This window comes from Aspergillus aculeatus (genome assembly GCF_001890905.1).
Source record: "Aspergillus aculeatus ATCC 16872 unplaced genomic scaffold ASPACscaffold_18, whole genome shotgun sequence".
Classification (NCBI taxonomy): Eukaryota; Fungi; Ascomycota; class Eurotiomycetes; order Eurotiales; family Aspergillaceae; genus Aspergillus; species Aspergillus aculeatus.
This window is the reverse complement of record NW_017962993.1, coordinates 104,699-123,241: the sequence shown is the minus strand read 5'-3', so window position 1 is coordinate 123,241 and position 18,543 is coordinate 104,699. Positions and strand designations below refer to the sequence as shown.

The window sequence follows — 18,543 nt, the reverse complement described above, 5'->3', positions numbered from 1 at the left end:
ACATGGTCTACTATTCCGGAGGAATCGCAATCGACCCCTCCGACACCTTGACAGCATTTCCCTTGAGATCCACATGCGCAATCGTCTCCGCATCGTCTCCCATCTCCACCTCCACGCCAATCTCACTCCGCCTCCCCATCTCCACCCCTTGCACAAAGTCAAACCCCCTCCTTTCCTTCGGTGTGCCCTGGGTCAAAGACAGATAAGCCGCCAACCCACACGCCGCGCTCCCTGTTGCCGGATCCTCGACATTCCCAAAAATCGCCCGCGTGCGTATCACCTCCTTGTTGTGCTTGCCCTGGTCATCGTCCTGCACCCCCCTAACGTAGAAATAAAGCACACAAAGCCCCACCGCCCACCCACCTTCGACATCCATATACCCACTCTCCGGGCCCACCATCTCCCCGCCCGCAGAGGTAGTCACCGCCGCCAACGCCGCCAACGACGGCACCTCCACAAGGACCTGCGACATGCCCTTCACGATCGAGAACACGGGGAAGGAGATTCCTTCCTGGTGCTGCCCCTGCGCCCCCCGATCCGAGTCCTTTTGGGCGAGGAATGGAGCCAAAGACCCATGCAACCGCAGGACTTCCCGGAGCGGGAACCGCTTCGCGTGCACGTGCGGGTTATGCGCGATCCGCGCGGTGACGCCCTCGCCCTTGGCCTTCCCCGATGTCGTCTCTGAGGCGGCGGGGCTGGTTGCGGGGCACCGGGCGATGGGGATCGTCCCGGATTTGGTGATGAGGTGCGTTATCGCATTTTCTTTCGGTGGATTCTCGGAGCTAGGGGATGGGGATGGGGATGGGGATGGGGATGGGGATGGGGATGGGGATGGGGATGGGGATGACAGGTGGAGGAACCAGGCGGCGGCGCCGATGGTGGGGTGGCCTGCGAAGGGGAGTTCCTCGGTGGGCGTGAAAATGTCGATTGTGCGGTGGGTTGTGTTGGTGCCGCTGCTGGGGTCAGGGTGGATGAAGATGGTTTCGGAGAAGTTGAATTCGCGGGCGAGGGTTTGTTTTTGGCGCTGGGTTAGGGTTGTGTTGGAGGAGGTGGAGGAGGAGGAGGAGGAGGGAGGGAGGAAGACGACGGCCAGTGGGTTGCCTGTGTAGGCTGTGTTGGTGAAGACGTCGAGCGTTATGTAGTGGACGTGGCCGGGTGTTGGCATGTTGGGTGGTTTGGTGTTGTTTAGTATAGTTTATGGTGGGTGTGGTAGGTGGGGAATGGGGTTGGTGTGGAGGAAGGTCAAGTGTGATAGATTTATAGATGTTTTTATAGATGTTGGTTTACTTCGCTTGTGAGTCATCGCTCTAGATTGGTCCACTTGTACCTACTTTTTGTTTACAAATCAATGCTACAATGCTGGGATCGTGTAATTGACGCTTGGCCGATTTGTTCATGGCTCGTATTCGGGGTTTAAGCCGGTGGCATTTTTTACAGGTGGCTGGAGGGCTGGCTTCCATGTTCAACACAAAGCTTCGCCAGCCCCCAGATCTCCCGCTCATCATATCATTAAGCTACATGTAGACCATCTCACTCCGAATCGCTGTCGACCACAAATCCAGCGCGCATCCGCCGGCGTGAAGTAGCTGCAACGATCGGTGCGTCTTCATCCTCCTCATCCTGTGCGCCGCCTTCTACCTCGGGTTCGCTAGTATGTGAGGCTTCATCGTCGCGAGAAGGTCCTAACAGGTCCTCGCGGTTACGACTGAACGCGAGGTCGTCATCAAAATCCAGGAGATCGTCCAGTTCATCCCGGGGCATGTCGTCCTGTGGCGACTCCGGCGACAAATCCCCCGTGCCCCCCATGATGATATCATCGTCCTCGTCTGCTCCGTCAGTCTGACTGACTCTCCGCTGTCGCTTGTTCTGGCGCTTGCCTTGCCCCTTTTTCCCGGTGCCGTCCAGCGCTTCTGGAGGAACCCCATGGAGCATGGCCTGTTTGATGCGGTCGGCCTGCGCCTTGCGTCGCTGTTCCTCCAGGCGGAAGAACTTCTCGTCTGCCTCATCGTCCGTCTCCTCGTCACTGGCATGTACGTAGAGATCACTCTTGATCTTCGCGATGCGAGCTCGAGCATTCTCCTCGCGGGCGCGGCGCCGCTCCTCGAGGGTTGCCTCATCGAGGGGCTTACTTTCATCGTCATCATTCTGCTTGCGCTTCTTACGCTTCTGCTTCAGCTCCAAGAGCGCATTCGCCTTCGACCGCGGATTCGCCGGAAACAAGAACCCGTCGGGTACTTCATCTTCGCCCTCCGAATCCGACCCGAAATTGATGCCGTCGTGGGCCTCGGACTGGTTCGTGTTCTTCTTGGGACCGTATTTGCGGCGGATCAGTTCGCGCGGGTCACGTCCGAGATTTCCCCTCTCCGCTTTGGCGAGATACTTGTCAATGAATGACTTCATCTCTCGCAGATATTGCGCCGTTGCAGTCGAGGGGATCACCCAAGAGGCTCCCGCCACGTCTTCCACACCAAGTCGCTCGAATTTGACGAGCGTCATCAAGAGACGAAGCTTGGCGTTCGAGAACATGGCGTTCTGGCATGTCTCGTCTCGAGGTTTGACAGCTGCGCAACGGTCAGTACATGTGTAGCAGTATACACACACCCGTGAGGACATTAGAGATTACATACATATCATTGGGTTGGGAATCCTCGCGCTCTCTGCACCTGCTTCGCGGAGGGCCTTCTCCTGCTCTTCCCAGGCATCTCGTTCCTCTACGGCCGACCCCAGAACTTCGCTCACCCACTTGACGAGTTCCGCATCCCCATCTAGAACCAAGGCAGGCACCATGATGCTCAGCTTCTCCTCGATGGTATTCGCTTGTTTGGGATCGATCTCCAGCTCAGCTGGGGCTCTCCGGATGGTCGGAAGCGTCTGCCGCTCGTGTCCATATTCAAGATAATAGGTGGTCGCGTTGATCTTGCTGAAGAGTAGCTCGACGAACAGCGCAGGGCGCTGTTCCAGTTTCTTGGTCAGTTTCCGGATGATTTGACGGACTAATTCTTCCCAGTCTTTGAAAATTGGCTTGCTTGAATCCAAGGCTCCGGGCCCCTTGATCATGCGGTAAAAAAGATTAATGATGTCGAGACGGAATAGCAAGACGCTCATCTCCTGCTTGAAGGCAATTCGGTAGAAATACCGGTGGGCACGTTTCAATTGCTCCGTGTTGAGCTCTCTATAATGCTTGGTGAAGTTGATGAAAGTGTCGACGCATTTCTGGTTGCAGAATTTGGCGGCGAAACGCCTGAAGTCGAAGCTGCGCTCCTTCGACATCCTTTCCGCCTCCATCATATCCTCATCCTCGGATCCGTGCTCTTCGTCGTTTTCTCCCTCAATGATCCCCTCGGTTTCCTTCTGCTTACGTCTGGCACGCCGCCGAGACCGCACCTGCATGTCGACATTCTCTTTGCTGTAGCGTTCCAGCATACGTAAGAAAACATGGGTAAGCTCGGTGCATGCATTCAGGTAGCCGAATCCTTGATCGGCATAACCGCGAACAATAGCGATCACGCGATCATGCGTGGTCTCCTCGTAAAAGATCCGATTCTGGATATTTTCGGCAATATCTTGGTCCTCCTCAAGTGGCGATTGGACCATGTCCTGGATCGTCAACAGAATCTGCGTAAAACAGCGCATCTCGGCGATGAGATCTTGCCAGTCCTTGCTGTCGACAGCATACTGCATGGCTCTGTTCAGGAAGACGAACGTTTCCTGGTCCAGCACACCGGCAACCAGACCGAAGCTATCCGGCTCGGTCTCCTTCCCAGGCTTCTCGCTTTGCGCCCGTTTCTCCCGCTGAAGTGCACGTCGTGCCCGTTCCGCCTGCAGAAACCAGGACACGGTGTAGAAGAACTGACGGCTGTTGATGTCGACCACCCGATCCGCTTCCCGTTCGATTGCTTTGCGCACGTGTGTGAACAAAGGGTTGAACCCTGAATCCAGGAACTCTTCCACGAACTTCCGGAGGTTCTCAGACGCCGCGGAGTTGAGGAGCACAGGAGTGTTGAAGTCGTTGTACGTGGTCAAATCCTGCACCTTCCGGCGGAATTGAGGCTTGTTCCACTTCTTGCTGTCATCCATCTTCTGGAAGGTCGTCTGGTCATCTTTGAGGACACTCTGCCCGGACACTGTGGAGTATTTGGCGTCGTCACGCTTCACCCAGATCATGGTCCCGAATCGACCGTGCCGCGTGGGTGCATTCTTCGCATATTCTCTCCGCAGCGACGACTCCTTCCGTAACAGGTCATCGAGCTCGTCGGTCCGCTCCGCGGTTCGTTGGGTGTTGTTCATGAATAGCTTCTCGACGTCGACACCTCTGACTAGATAGAACAAGATCTCCAGGAGAGCCACGTCTTGAAGGTTGAAGTCGTCTCCCACATTGGAGCACATGGTGAGGAGGAGCGCGAATACGTCCTGATCCTGAAAGGCATTGATGGTTGCCGAGCGGGACGTTTCCTCCTCGTCCCCTTCAGCTGCCAGGCGAGTGTTCGGGGTAATCAGGGCAATATTGCGCAGGAAGAAGAGCATCAACTTGAGAATACCCTCATCGCGAGTGGCGCGTTCGGATCGCGGGGTTGCCATGCTCGGAAGGCCGATGCGGATGATCGTGCGGAGATAGCCCGTGCTGGTATGGCTAAGAATCCCCCGCTTATATGCGACATGCGAATGTTGTAGGTACGGGATGTGTTTGAAGTTGTCGGCCGTCATTTCACCTTGCATCTCCAATGGCCAAGTCAGAGGCACCAAGATTTCCACTGCAAGACCACCCGTCAGTCACCCTGTTCCCTAGCGTAAAGATGGTAAAACACAGCGACAACATACAACACGCCAAGGCGATCCGAGACATATATTTGGTCTGCTTGGTGCTGTTCGCAAACGTCGACAAGATCGGTAGCAGGTCTCCGTTGACCAGGTTCGCTTCTCCCAGGCATCGCGCAACGTCCATGCGGTTGTACTTCTCGTCGTAGAGTTTCAGCCAGCGCTTGATATCCCGCAAGCATGCCAATGCATCGTCACCCAGGACGTACTTGTCCGCTTCATCTCCGTTGAAGCCCCCGAGCTAACATAAACAATGTCAATCAGGATTTCACAGTAAGGGCTGTGTGCATGTGATGTAGTTGCATACTTACCGCGGTGACAAGGCTGTAGACATGGGCTCGAACTTCCGGATCCACCACGGTGGACTCGGTCACCGCGAGCGCTGGCTCTTCGACCTCCATATTGGTCGATGATGCTGGACTCCTGATCGCTTTCGACTTGAATAGCAGCTGTCCATCGCTGCATCTTTCGGGCAATCTGTAAATGATCCGGCGCGCAAATGGGTCAGTGCACCAATCAGAGCGCGCCATTGACGTGTTCATCGCGTCTCCGCCTTCGGGTGGCCGGCGAAACGGTTCGGCCGGTTGAGCCGAGGCTAGCCGATGACGTCGGCTCACATGGGCCGATACCCGCGGACCATCACAAGCAAAGGAGACGAGTGCGGAGAAGGGCGAAGGGAGTAGGCAAGGCATCGATTTATTCTCTGTTCATTTGGTACCCTGGGCGTCTTCCATCTCTTTACTCTATGCTGGACAAGTTCTGTGCTCCTGCTACAGCCATGTTGTTGTCTTCAATCCGCTCCCTCTGCTACAGAGGCCCCTCAATCGCCTCCAGGGCCTTCAGTTCATCTCCCCTCGCTCGGGCTGCCGAGGTCAAGTCGTTAGGTGTGATAGGAGCTGGTCAAATGGTCAGTTGCAGCACTTTCCCTTTCCCCCAAAAACATGACTTTCATACAATATACTAAATCTTTCCATGATAGGGACTGGGCATCGCGCTGGTTGCCGCCCAAAAAGCCCAAGTTCCAGTAACATTAATCGACACATCCCAAGCATCCTTAGATAAGGGCCTCAAGTTTGCCGGTAATTCCAAATCCCTTCCATCCTTGGGAGCTCGCCCCACCTACTGAGGTTCTCCGCCGTACTGTTCTCGAAATAACTAACGATCCCCCCGCGATATGATCCCCGAAAACTCAGACAAACTCCTCGCCAAAGATGTCGCCAAGGAGCGGCTCACCCAGGAAGCGGCGGACGCGGCGCGCGGGCGCATCACGCCGAGCCAGAAGATGGAGGACCTGAGCGGGGTGGACTTTGTGATCGAAGCGGTGCCGGAGATCGAGGAGCTGAAGCGGAGGATCTTCGGGCAGCTGGCGCAGATCGCGCCCCGGCACGCCATCCTGGCCACCAACACCTCGTCCATCTCCATCACCAAGATCGCCGCAGCGACGACGGCGGACCCAACGGACCTGCAGGCACCGGCGCGGGTCGTCTCGACGCATTTCATGAATCCGGTGCCCGTGCAGAAGGGCGTCGAGATCATCGCGGGCCTCCAGACGGCCCCCGAGACGGTCGCGGCCGCCGTCGCCTTCGTCCGCCGCATGGGCAAGGTCCCCGCCGTCTCGGCGGACTCCCCCGGATTCCTGGCGAACCGCATTCTCATGCCCTACATCAACGAGGCGATCATCTGTCTGGAGACCGGCGTCGGGGCCAAGGAGGATATCGACAGTATCATGAAAAACGGTACCAATGTGCCCATGGGCCCCCTGACGCTGGCGGATTTCATTGGGCTGGATACCTGCTTGGCTATCATGAATGTCTTGCATCAGGAGACCGGTGATAGCAAGTACCGGCCGTCGGGGCTGTTGAAGCGCATGGTCGATGCCGGTTGGTTGGGCAAGAAGTCCGGCAAGGGCTTCTATGACTACTGATGGGCGGCGATGGGCCTGAGCACCCTCTAGTGCGTCGCAATATATACACTCAATCAATGCCACCATGGGTTCGGTTCTCTTCATTCGCTTTGCTACCATGCGTGGGTTGTGATTCAGGAGGAAGGTTGTAGTGATTAGTATCTATTGTGACAAGGAGACATCTCTCTACAGGTGCATGAAGGTATGTATATATATTTTATACATATTCATCACAATTCTGGCATTCTGGCAAATTGTCGGCAGAGATAAAAGCAATTCTAGGTCGTTAGCATCAGATTGATATGACAAAGGAAAAGTCAAAAGAATGGCTAAAGTCAGCATTGCACGCCTCCTGAAATCAGTCGCATCAAAATCATTATTCATCGCCGTCATAGAATGATGTCTCGGCGCAGTAAGTCTATGCTCAATCGGGAAAGTCTCTTGCTCTCCCTGCGAGCCCCCTCCACCTTATCTTTGGCATTGGCCGCCGCCTCCTCATCACGGAGTCTTTCGTTGCGGAGGATGGCAGTGACCACCGCAGACAGCTCGGCCTCCTGGTCTCTGCTCAACTTGGTGTGTCCGATAAGCACGGCCAGGAAATCCGCGGGTCGCTGTCCGGACGCAGCACAGGCACAAGCAGACCAAGGATCTCCACATTTGTAACTGGAACAAGCAGTCAGTCAGCCTTCATTGTTGCGTTGATAAATGTACGGAAAGAATGGGAACACTACCAGAATTGTGCCTTGCATCTGCAGGTGACATGGTCGCATCCAGAGACAAGCTCGACCATGGAGCCGCAATCATAACATCGCTGCCATTGCTTGAGTCGGGCCTCCTCAAGAACAGCAGCGAGGCCGGGATCCGGAGAGCATCCTCGCGACGAATGAGCCAGGTCGCGACACCCTGAACATATCTTGGTGCTGCAGTAAGGGCATGTCTGCGATGAGGATGCGCTCTTCACATGCTGCGACGCAATGAAGCGCCCACACGTCGCCGCTGGGCAGTACCAACGTTCTGCAGCTGGGCTGGCATACTCCTGCGCTTTCGAGATGTAGAAGTTTCTTTCTTTGGGCGTCAACACGGGCAGGATCGTCTCAACTGGTATATCCAGCTTGCAGCATCGGGGTGGGAACAGCCCTTCCTCGGAAATGACCGTGAGCACCATCTGCTTCATGCATCGGCTGCAATATTTGTGTTGACAAGGCATAGTCGCCAAGCACTCCGCGGGCATGATGTCGAGGCAGCACACACAGCGTCTACGCCACGTCAGTTAGTCTTGAACTCAAGGGGTCGACCGCGCAATAGGGTAAACTCACTCGTCGATGATCTCAGTCCTAGCCTGTTCTTTGGTGAGCTTGCCACGAAGCTTGCTGAAGAAGCGCTTGACCCTGGACCTTGTACGACTCTTCTTCTCGCCTGATAGCGGGTCTGGAAGAGCAGCATCGGTCCCGGACGAGGCACTTGACGACCCATTGTATGACCTCGACCCGCGCATGGTGCGAAGCCCTTCTGGCATCGGGAGAGCTTCGGCTGGTTGCGCAACAGCACGAGAAGACAGTCTTCTGATCATCATTGAAGGCATTCTCTTGGCTGCACCAAGTACTCTGCAGGTTCAGGACTTGAGAACGGATCGCGGGATAGCCCTACGAGGATTGATCGTCTCGAGGGTGGGTGAAAGCAGGTCGGACCGATTGATTGCTGGGAAGTATTCTAGAATACTGGAATCCATAATCGCAGATCGTGTCTGGCAAGAGCGGGTTTTGGCGAGAATACTAAAGCTGGGTACCGTATATCAATAACATAATTCGAACGATGTCAGATAGTCTGCTATTTAATATATTGAATGGATAGTCGAGGAACTGAAAAAGGAAGAAGATTAACCGGGGGAAGAACGACATTTCAGTCTATATAAGCTGTTCTCCTACGCTGACCGGAATGCTCTTCCGGAAGGCTGTCGCATGATGAAATTCGGCATATGCGACAACTAAGCGGCCACGCCATGGGTACGGCGGTCGAATGCCACATGTTCAGGCTTCATCATTCGCTACCATGGGGAATGGGAGGGTCTCTCCAATCGCCAATTCGCTGATCGCACTTGGATGGGAAACTTGGGAATGGCGCTGCTTAAAGTGTTTGGACCAACCATGGCCACAATCGAGCGCGTCAACAAAGGTCAAATGTCGGGGAGGATGGTTAACCATGAGGGTACCGGTATGCTTTCCGTCAAGCCGGTGTCGACGTGTCCAACTGTGGGGGGAGGTAGGGGTTTGAGGATGTATGGAAAGAGATTATAGGAGGAGAAGAGAAGGTCTAAGAAGAGGTTGAAGGAAGGGAGGGGTTGGGGGGGGGGACGTTAGGTAGCAAGCAAGCAACCTTAGGAAGTCCGTCGATGATTAGAGATGGATGCAGCCTCACCTCACCGCAACAAGCGACAATCCAATCCAGTCCAATCCCATGTGACTCACCCGCATCCTTTCTGCCCAACCGATTGACACTGCGTGGTCAAAATTCATCCCCCTTCCAGACGCTGGGGTCGGTCAAACTAATAAACGAAGAACGCCATTGAGCTGCTGAGAAAAGAGATGATTAGATGTTTGTTCAATACTCACAATGACATTTCATCAAAATGCTTACTTGAAAAAAGGGTATCAAGGACACATAGCTACTACACAATACACACGCAAACAGGAAAGGTGCCAGCCTAGAATAACAAACCAAAAGCTGCAGCTCAACCCTCCGAAGACGCCAATCGCGCATTAAACCTCGAACTCCCCCGACCGGCTATAATGCACCAGCAAACTTCCGACCAGCCCAGGAGGAACCATACTCTTGGTATTCCTGACGAGTGATAGCGACCTTCTTGAACTCTTCTCGATTGGTGGCCAGTCGCGATGCCCCCAGCCAAGTGGATCGAATCGGGCTATCATTGAATTTCATTAGTCTCTTTTAACTCGAGTCACAGGATAAGGGATAAGCTTACTCTTGAGGGCTTCGCACCCTCACAACACATTCAGCGGATGCCAGTTGGCGCAGCTCGGCCTCCCTACACTAGGTTAGAAAACAAGTAGATCATTTCATAGGAGATCGTCTTACAGTCTCCCCATGAACCCCGGCAGTAATGAATTCCCGCCAACAACCAGGACGTTGGCCAAGAAGGCCGGGTGCAACCCGGTAGGCAATACAGAAAGACTCTGCAGAACGATGTCCGGGATCCCGGCCTGCTTCATGCCAATATCACTGGGCGTAAACAAAACTTCCGGGACAGTAAACCGCTCGTTGCCCAAGACCAGGGCATCTTCGGATAATGCCTCAGCGCTGGCACCGGACAGCGCTCCTTTCCTCTTCTTAGCGTTCAGTAATGGATCGTGTGGTCGCATGAAGCCCTTCTTTCCCGCGTTGGGGTCCGGAAGGACATAGTCTACTGCGACGCCCTCTTTCGAATCAGGGAGGTCACGCTTCCGATTGCCTTTCCAGGTCTGCTCCAAGTCGCCAACGAAGTTGTTGCTCACATAGCAAACAGCCTCTTTGACCTCATTTATAATATAGGTTTCATCCACCATGTTATATTGCCGCACGGACACCATCTCCTTCAAATAATTTGTAAGATGTTTGCCGCCCAGGTCGAGTCTGCGTATAGCACGTTGAAGCGGGTGGCCTCGGTAGACAGGCGTCACCGTGGTGTGGGAGTAGCCGGAGTCGATGACCAGTAAACATTCTCTTGGAGATACAACAGATTCCGCCTCTTGCACAATCGGATCTCCGAAGACAGTGTTCAACTGGTTCCAAGCATTCAACGGCGGCCCTAGATAGAGCGGCAAAATCGCATCAGCAACAGGACGCAAAGCCAAATGAGCTATTCGTGCCTATCTGGTTTCAGACTTTTAAAAAGGAGGGGGGAGGTTCCGCACCTAAGCTCCTGTAATAACCTCCAAAGCCCCACTCCTCCATCACAATCTCGTCGGCGTTCTTTTGCAGGACGGGCAACGCATTGGGCGCCTCCGTCAGCACCAAGGTGGTGTCTTCCGGGTCGGTGATGCGCAGCTCCTTGCTTCGCGCCGTCTTTTCGTCGAAGAACGAGTGCTCCCAGATCTCTCTCTGGGCTTCCCAGTTGACGATGTATCCCTTCTCTACCGGTCGACGAAAGAACATTTCGTTCCAGTCGGTCACATGTGTGTTGAGTTGCGAGCCGACGTATATGCGGTTTCCACGTGTCTTCACAATCGTATTGGGGATCGTAGCACACGCCGAGAGCGCCTGTACTTCATCCTCAGGGGGTGGGTATTCTGGCGCATATCCTGCTTTCAGTGTATATGCGCCATTGTCGACAATGAAAGTTTTATCCGGCAGAGCTTGGAGGGTCTGGGATTTGGCGACGGAAGCTCTGCCGCCAGACGGACGCGGTTTAGCGGTGCCCATGCTGAGGGAAGAACGGTGGAACGGTCGCGAATCGATGTATTAGCTTCGAATGCCTCGAATCCATGCATGAGCAAGTGGCACGGAGTTCGGACCACAGATATGTTGAATTTAGTGGTTCGAGTTGTTACTTGCTAGATAAATAGAAATGCTCGTCCTCCGCGGCGGTCGGCGATGCCAAGCAGCCAGCCCTCCAAATCGGGAAACTAGGGCTCGATCTTAGGGCCACACTTTATGTACTGTCTGATACGGTACGGTACAATACCATCCGACGGTCCTTGCAGCAAGCGAACAGAGAGATGGTGTACGGAAATATGTAAGCGCCTACCATATTATGTCGCAGTGACATGGCATTCATTATTTCTTGAACAACGAACTACACAATTACCCAGAGCACATAATTCGATACAGGACATCAAGATCTGTTCACAAAGATGATGAGTCCCGCGCAAAATCGGACAATTGCCATATTATGTAGCAGTTCACTCTTCAGTCAAGTCGTCGAGCGACTCATACTGAGAGAACTCTTCTGCAGTCATTCGATCCTTGAGCCATTCAAGAATGGCATCAGTACCCTTGGCGACAATCTGCCACCGAGGAACACGGAAGCTATTTCCGGCGACCTCGAACCGTCTCAGGGCGGATCCGTTACCCCAATTTCTGCTCGAGCCTTCCCCTCTCAGCAAGCCTAGCTTAGGTGGAAGCATGCCGATATCATTATTTCCCACGTCTAATACCTGAAGACCTTGGGCGGCATCAAACTCCAAGCTGGTATATCGATTGTCTGCGGCCACAAATGCCATCAGGTTGGTGTAAGTGCGACGTACGGCAGGCACCTGGCCAGACAGGCGGTTGTAGGAAACATCCAGAAATGTCAGGGCTGGTGCCACAAGGTTTGTCAAGATGGGATCCAATGTAGTAAGGTTTGTAGCACCTAAATTCAGGCTTTGAAGATTGGGAAGCGTAAGAGCTGAGGCGAAGAGTGTTGTGCTATCTAGTGGGTTGTTTGAAAGGTCGAGGTCTGTGAGAGTAGACGCCAGTAAACTGAGGGCAGATATCGGGAAATAACGTAGCTCGTTGTGGTGTAGATACAAACATCGCACGTCGCTTAAGTTAATTCGCCTCAACTCATCCAGCTCTAGCTCACGCATATCAGTGTAAGACCGATCAAGAACACCGCCAGGCTTGATCTGCCAAGCCGCCGTCTGAGCCGGGGTTTCTGGTGCCAATGTAAACTGGGTCGCGACAGAGCCCGTGTCATCGTCGGTATCCTGGGGCTCTGGTTCGCATCGGTTTCGCAAGTCGCGCTTCAGGTCTTCGGTGCTCATGGTCAGGAACTTGCGTTCGCGAAGGGGATTGGTAGCCACTCGAAACGTGAACAGGCTCTCCATCAAGCCGATTCTGTCGTCCAGTCGGGAGATATCGTTGCCTGTGAAATCGACGTTTCGAATATTCTTCAATCCAATGAAGCCTTCTGGGAGATACGGAAGGCTGTTATCCTCGGCCGACAATGTCAGCAAGGCCTGCCAGGACGACAGATCCGGCAAGGACTGGATGCGATTGCAGCTAATTGCTAAAGTCCGGAGATTGGGCAGTTCTAAAGCCACGTTTTCGGCAAGCTTCACCAATACATTATTGGCCACATCAAGAACCTGCAGTGCTTCGAGCTTATGGACCGAAGCTGGGATGAGTGTGCCTTTCAGTTTGTTCTTTGGGGCCCGAAGCTCCTTCAGAGAAAGCTGGGTCAAGGCTTCAAACTGTAATGAACTCAGCTGGTTACCACCAACATCCAAGACTCGAAGTGAGCTCAATTGTGACACTTCTGGAGGCAAGTCAGTGAGTATGTTGTCATGCAAATCCAAAGTCTCCAGCATATTCAGGTTTTTGATCTCTGGTGTAAGAGTGCCTTCCAACCGATTCTTGGCCAGCTTAAGATCTTTCAAGTATACCAATTCCATAACGACCTGTAAATCGTTCATTTTGAGATTATTATTTGACAGATTCAAGGTGTGAAGTCTCTGTAATCTTCTGAAGCCTATCGGTAGAGATTGTAGCAGGTTACCGTGCAAGTCTAGCAGCTCAAGCCCGCCAAATTGGTTTCCCTTCTCGTCATCAGAATCCCCATCTAAATCGTGCGGGTCGATGTCAGGGAAAGCTTCTTCAGGAAGTTCCGTGAACTCGTTGTCGGCCGCAATGAACTTAACCAGGTCTACACTCTGGTACCATTCAGTAGTAGCATCAGGATCGAAGTCGTACATCGCCATAACTTCCTTGGGAAGTTCTTTTAGAGACATGGCTGCTATGTTGAGATGCCCAGAGGTTCTGCCTGTTTCAAGGCGTTCTCGGAGAAGACCAATATTTGAATCCTGGGGGTTCTGATTGAACGGATCTTCGGTGTTGAGCCGATCCCAGGCATCATTGGAAGACGAGGATTGCATGCGTTTCTGCGCTTCTGCTTTTCTTGCCGCCTTAGCTTTCGCGATGCTCTCTCTAAGAGCGCTTGAAGATTTTGAGACCTTCCTTGTTTCCAATTCTGACTGTTGCTCTGGCGTCAAGTCTGATGCCGTGGATCGTGCGGACGGTGACCGGGGGCCAACCGATGATTGCCTTGAGGTTGGAAGCTTCGGCTGCGCTCTTCGTGTTTTCTTCACATCTAGGCCGGGTAATGACGCATCCGGGCCCGATCCAGCGGCGTTTATGTGGGTTTGAGTCACAGCCGGACGAGGCTTTGTCGTGATAGATGCCAGATTAGCGTTTCCCTTATGTCCACTCATTCTCGTCGAGGGCAGCTTCAATCTTGATGGACTATTTGTAGCAGCCGGGGCATGGCCATGATCACCCGATGCAGCATTCGTGGACAAAGACGGGCGAGGTCTGGATGGCAGCCGCATGGCAGAGGGCGGTCGTGCAAGATAATCGCCCCCACTAGGTTGTCGAGATGAGGATCTGGATGGTGATCTTGAATAGCTAGTCATTGATGATGAGGGGCGTGATGGGGACCGCATCGGACTTGTTGCGCCATAGAAACTCGACTGTCTTCTACCTGGTCCTGGAGATGGCGGTATTCTTGAGAGTGTCTCGATTGTTCGTTCTGCGAGCGAAGGTCGCGTACGGCCTCGCGTTTCAGTATCTTCGATCAGGACAGCATCGCGCTCCAAATATGGAGCAGTATTCAATTTTGTGCTGGCTTCGGACTTCGCACCCCCGCCCGCCCTTGTCTGAGATTCATCGAGTTTCCGAAGTCCGGCGGAGAGTTTCTGAGGTGTTGTGTATTTCGGCAGTGGTTTTTTGAACACAAGATCTTCGGAAGGTCTGCGGTGCTTGTTCGCGTCCAGGCCCGAGTCGGTTTGTAGCTTCTCACGCGATGGCGAAGGTCGGAGGGGTTTGGAGGTTGCGGATGTTGTCGGCAAAGGGAGTCTTGATGCTAAGCGGGGAATGCCACTCGCTCGGGCAGGTGTTTTTGGTTGATTGTTCATCTTTGTACCAGGCTCAGGGAGTCACTGACTATGATCGGCTGTGGGAGGAAGTTGAAAGGGGGCACTTTCACCACTATAGCAAGCTCATTGCCGCAAAGATATATCGACCCGGATGAAAATATATCGATTAATAATGTTCGGAAGTTGCCAAGGGGTCAAGCAGTCATGGTGGAGGTCAACCCTATTGCAATTTAGAGAGGGGGATGGTCAATCGTCAAGTTGGCGCAGTGACCTCACAGTGTGCATGTTGTCCATAAGATGGCTGTAATTCTTGAATTGATTGTTTACCATTTAATTTGTAGACCCGCCGCGGCTATTGCATATCCTGGTGCCTGAGGCTGCATATCCCCGCCTTTAAGGCACCCCCTTGGCACCGCCATAGCTCATACCTGCAAGTATTTATCAGACGAAACGTTCAGATTCTGTTTAGGCACTTGAAGTATTGCTAATGAATGTAGTCTCTTATATGTTGACACTATTTAGCAATTCAATACAAGGGAATGAGATTGCTGTAGAGTCTAAGATGCACCTGTGCATCAAAAACTCATGCTTACATGGCTCTTTGTATTGATACTACTAGACCAAACATCTTTGCATCTTGGGAATGACAGAAATAGCTCATAAGTACCTCTTTCTACAACCATCCACCCGATATTATACATTCTTTCTTGATCTGATTAAGGCATGAGCTCAGGTAGAAGTCATTTTCTGTGTGAAGTGATCAATTTGTATGGTATTCATGTGACTCCGATAAACAGAACATGCACTCTAAGGACATAGAAGGACCCGGCTGGGCAAGAATAGATCCATCAAAGGCAGTATTAGAAGACCTTTCGAGAAGGAATAGCCAGGTCAGAATCAAATTTAGGTTTCCAGCACAGTACTCTAAAGCTCAGGAATGATATCATTCCTAACCTCCGCCGGTGCATGCGACTGCTGCATTCCATGTTTAGCAGCCACGCTGTTCGGTATATTCCACGGGCCAGACTCATCCTTGCAATACTGTCTGACGAATGACTTGTGAGTGCCGAGTCGACAGACCTTACACTGTTATCTGCCAGTAGGTGCTTTGTGACCCGACTACCATCGGGCTCTGAGATCAAGACCATAGTGGACGGAGTATTTTATAGAGGGTCACGGGTAACTGGGTAACTGGGTAACGTTAAATGAGTACTCCGTACAGCTGGGTCTGTCATCGGTTGCCTCAGCTACAATCAAAAGTGGCCCATGGGGTTTGGGTTGTTTACCTTTTGCAAGCGTCAGCGATCTCTGCTTAGCCCAAGCAGGAAAGGTGGCCTTTTAGCGCGCGGCTGGGCTCACGTGGGTGATGGTGGTTGGAGATGGTTGGTCGAGGCTGAGCATTGCAAGCGATGGTTCCCAGCCTCCTCCAATTGTGCGCCAACTTACGCTTGCAAACACCCTTAAGGCATCAATCCGGCCCCTTCCTCCTTGCTTCTCCTCATCATATCATCTCTTACGCCCACCCCCTCCCCTTCCCCCTCATCCATCAACTAGCTTCTTCATCGTCGCCCTTTCGTATACCTTATCGCGCGTACCTGCTTCATTCCTCTGATCTCCTTACTCCCGTTGACAGCTTCCCTCCCGCTTCCATACTTATCGTCTCTTACATTGCTCTCCCCTGCCATACTGCCATACCCGGAGCGATCTGTTTCCGAATTCTTATCGCCAACTCCCATACTACTTGCGAAACGTGCCCGATCCGGCTATCAGTGATAAGCACATACATATCCCGTCGCAAAGCTGTTACTGCGACGAATCGCGCAACGCTTTCCGTAGATTTGCCATCCCATTGCCATTGCATTCATCCAGCCTGATTATTCTGCCCGCCCGCTCGACAACATACTTCATCTCGTCGCATCCTCGCACTCACCAAGGATATTGACGTCTCGCATGCGCTTGCGCCCGACCGCCTCACGCTAACTTCCGGCCCACCGCATTGAAGCTTTGCCCATACGGTCCTATATACAGACTGCGTCGGGCTTGGCTGCGAACGCAAAAACAGTTACTTGCCTGCTTCCTGGATGCCAAATCTTGACTATGTCACAAGAATTTGAGCGTCCGCTCTCGGAGGGATCGCTTGCTCCCCCAGTCGATATCTCAGGGCCTGCTACCCCGGTTAAACGGGCAGTTCTATCCGCATCACCAGACTTGAGTGTCAAAGCTGGAAGCCAAGCTTCAAACTCCGACCAAAGCAAACTCCTCTCACCACCATCTCTACCTTCATCAGAAATGACACCGCCCCCCTCATCCCAGTTACCCGGAGCTCCTCTGCGGGAATCGAGGTCTCGATCAAGCTCATGCCTCGCATCCCCGCCCAATATCGAGAAGACCCTCTGTGTGGCATATGGTGCTTCGGAAAACCTTCCAACTGCCGATGAAATTGATAATGCAGACGAACTGAAGCTTCGCATGATCGCCAGAGACCTCCTAGGTGTAGCTCAGGAAGCCCGCATGTCAGCGCTCCATTTCAAATTGCAAAACAGCCTGCTCTCATTCACGAGTAACGAAGCGATCAAGCGTGCAGAGGTCGAGCATCAACTCGTGCGAAGGGAAATTGAGATTCTTCAGAGTTCGGACTATCGCAGTCGCCAATGCCAGCATGAGATGAAATCTTTGCAGTCGATTTCGAATGAGGAGCTTGAGCTTTCTCTCAAGCGTAATCAGGAACTCGAGAGGGTTAATGCTACACTCGATCGAAGGCTTCGCCGAGCAAAAAAGCTTATCGAACAGGAGAGAAACACGTCCGAGCTTCTAACAGAAGAAAATAGAATGCTGAAGGACCGAATCCGCGACAACCGAAGACACTTCTCTCGGATGATCGAGCATGGTCCAATGTCGCCGAGTCCCCAGAACGAGGCCCATACTCTTCATAAAGGGGCAATACCTCAGTTCGCCGACAACGGTGGTCATCACTTGAACGGAACTGAAAGGCATGACCCCTTTGAAGCTCTTCTAGAAGCTCACCGCGTCCTCAACCAAGAGTCGCCAGCTGTCGCCTCGACCCCCGATAGACACCGCAATCATCGAGAGAATGCGAGTCGTCACATGCGCGGCGCTCACTCTTTGTCGTCTTTACCTATGACTCCATCCCATTCTCGGTTGACGCACGATGAGGGTCGAACTTATACCTCAGGGACATATTCTTCTGATGATCGTCGTGATCGAGACAGTACCATTTCGGCATCTGACATTGAAGAAGCCGAAACCGAGGAAGATATCCCCGCTGGAGGAACACGGACTGTCTCTAGTAGCGTGCACCGGCGCAGTCAGTTCAGCAACCATCCAGAGAGTCGAGGCATGGCAAGTGCTGCAAAATCGAGTACGTTGCTGCAAACAAAGCTGTTTGGCCAAGTGAGGAAGCCCGGCGTTGATCGACCCCTCAGTAAGAATCTCAAACGCAAAGCAAGTTTTGATGGTGCGACCCCGAAGAGATCAAAAGCGGAGGAGAGGGTGGGTCTCGGTATTGGCACCTGGAACAACTAGACCAAGCAGTACCCGTGCACAACGGCAAAGCGTCGCTGTTTCTGCCAAACCTGATCCTTTATCAGACATAGTATCCTGTCATCAACGACATGAGAGACGCTTTCCTATGTCGACGCGGATGGTCTGATTGCGTTATACCTTGCTTTCTGCATATGAGCCTTTCTCCCAGGACATGGAAAAGTGATGAGCGATGACATTCAAAGAAATGATGAAAAAGACTGGTCTTATTTAAGAGCAGCTTGTTTCCCTGTGTGATCTTTTCTGCCCCGGATTTTGTCTTCGATATTTTTGCGTTGGCTTTTCGAGCATATCCTGTGAACCACCAGGGACACTAATTTTAGGAGTTATTGATCAATTTAGCGGTAGTTAGAGATGAACAAACTTCAAATTGAACCGAGCTGGAGCATATTCGCAATGACATCTTGAATGGTA

At 52.8% G+C, this 18,543-nt stretch overlaps 7 protein-coding genes across 7 annotated transcripts; 2 read left to right on the top strand and 5 right to left on the bottom strand.

The window, feature by feature from the left end:
- Positions 1-10: 10 nt before the first annotated feature.
- Positions 11-1,251, bottom strand: ASPACDRAFT_1883135 (PhzF family phenazine biosynthesis protein; the record flags this gene model as incomplete). The annotated part of the gene is made up of 2 exons (XM_020198317.1): positions 849-1,251; positions 11-782 (listed from the first exon to the last, which is right to left on the bottom strand). The coding sequence occupies exons 1-2, from the start codon at positions 1,163-1,165 to the stop codon at positions 11-13; spliced, it is 1,089 nt and encodes a 362-aa protein (XP_020052198.1). The 5' UTR covers positions 1,166-1,251.
- A 175-nt stretch (positions 1,252-1,426) lies between these two features.
- On the bottom strand, positions 1,427-5,233 carry tof1 (putative DNA repair protein (Tof1)). Its single transcript, XM_020205914.1, has 4 exons — positions 5,127-5,233; positions 4,819-5,056; positions 2,628-4,751; positions 1,427-2,561 (listed from the first exon to the last, which is right to left on the bottom strand). Exons 1-4 carry the CDS (start codon positions 5,214-5,216, stop codon positions 1,531-1,533), a joined length of 3,483 nt encoding a protein of 1,160 aa, XP_020052197.1. The 5' UTR covers positions 5,217-5,233; the 3' UTR covers positions 1,427-1,530.
- Positions 5,234-5,593: 360 nt separating this feature from the next.
- Positions 5,594-6,739, top strand: ASPACDRAFT_54762 (3-hydroxyacyl-CoA dehydrogenase family protein; the record flags this gene model as incomplete). Its single annotated transcript, XM_020202920.1, has 3 exons — positions 5,594-5,722; positions 5,795-5,894; positions 6,009-6,739. The coding sequence occupies 3 exons, from the start codon at positions 5,594-5,596 to the stop codon at positions 6,737-6,739; spliced, it is 960 nt and encodes a 319-aa protein (XP_020052196.1).
- Positions 6,740-7,107: 368 nt separating this feature from the next.
- ASPACDRAFT_63865 (BRcat and Rcat domain-containing protein) lies at positions 7,108-8,213 on the bottom strand (the record flags this gene model as incomplete). Its single annotated transcript, XM_020203943.1, has 3 exons — positions 7,108-7,381; positions 7,450-7,974; positions 8,035-8,213. 3 exons carry the CDS (start codon positions 8,211-8,213, stop codon positions 7,108-7,110), a joined length of 978 nt encoding a protein of 325 aa, XP_020052195.1.
- An 846-nt stretch (positions 8,214-9,059) lies between these two features.
- On the bottom strand, positions 9,060-11,260 carry arp6 (actin family protein). The gene is made up of 4 exons (XM_020196881.1): positions 10,627-11,260; positions 9,812-10,520; positions 9,699-9,761; positions 9,060-9,638 (listed from the first exon to the last, which is right to left on the bottom strand). The coding sequence occupies exons 1-4, from the start codon at positions 11,132-11,134 to the stop codon at positions 9,500-9,502; spliced, it is 1,419 nt and encodes a 472-aa protein (XP_020052194.1). The 5' UTR covers positions 11,135-11,260; the 3' UTR covers positions 9,060-9,499.
- A 191-nt stretch (positions 11,261-11,451) lies between these two features.
- ASPACDRAFT_126057 (uncharacterized protein) lies at positions 11,452-14,876 on the bottom strand. The gene has a single exon (XM_020196880.1). It carries the CDS (start codon positions 14,605-14,607, stop codon positions 11,614-11,616), a length of 2,994 nt encoding a protein of 997 aa, XP_020052193.1. The 5' UTR covers positions 14,608-14,876; the 3' UTR covers positions 11,452-11,613.
- A 1,331-nt stretch (positions 14,877-16,207) lies between these two features.
- ASPACDRAFT_81613 (uncharacterized protein) lies at positions 16,208-18,502 on the top strand. Its single transcript, XM_020205913.1, has one exon. It carries the CDS (start codon positions 16,666-16,668, stop codon positions 18,109-18,111), a length of 1,446 nt encoding a protein of 481 aa, XP_020052192.1. The 5' UTR covers positions 16,208-16,665; the 3' UTR covers positions 18,112-18,502.
- Positions 18,503-18,543: the final 41 nt, after the last annotated feature.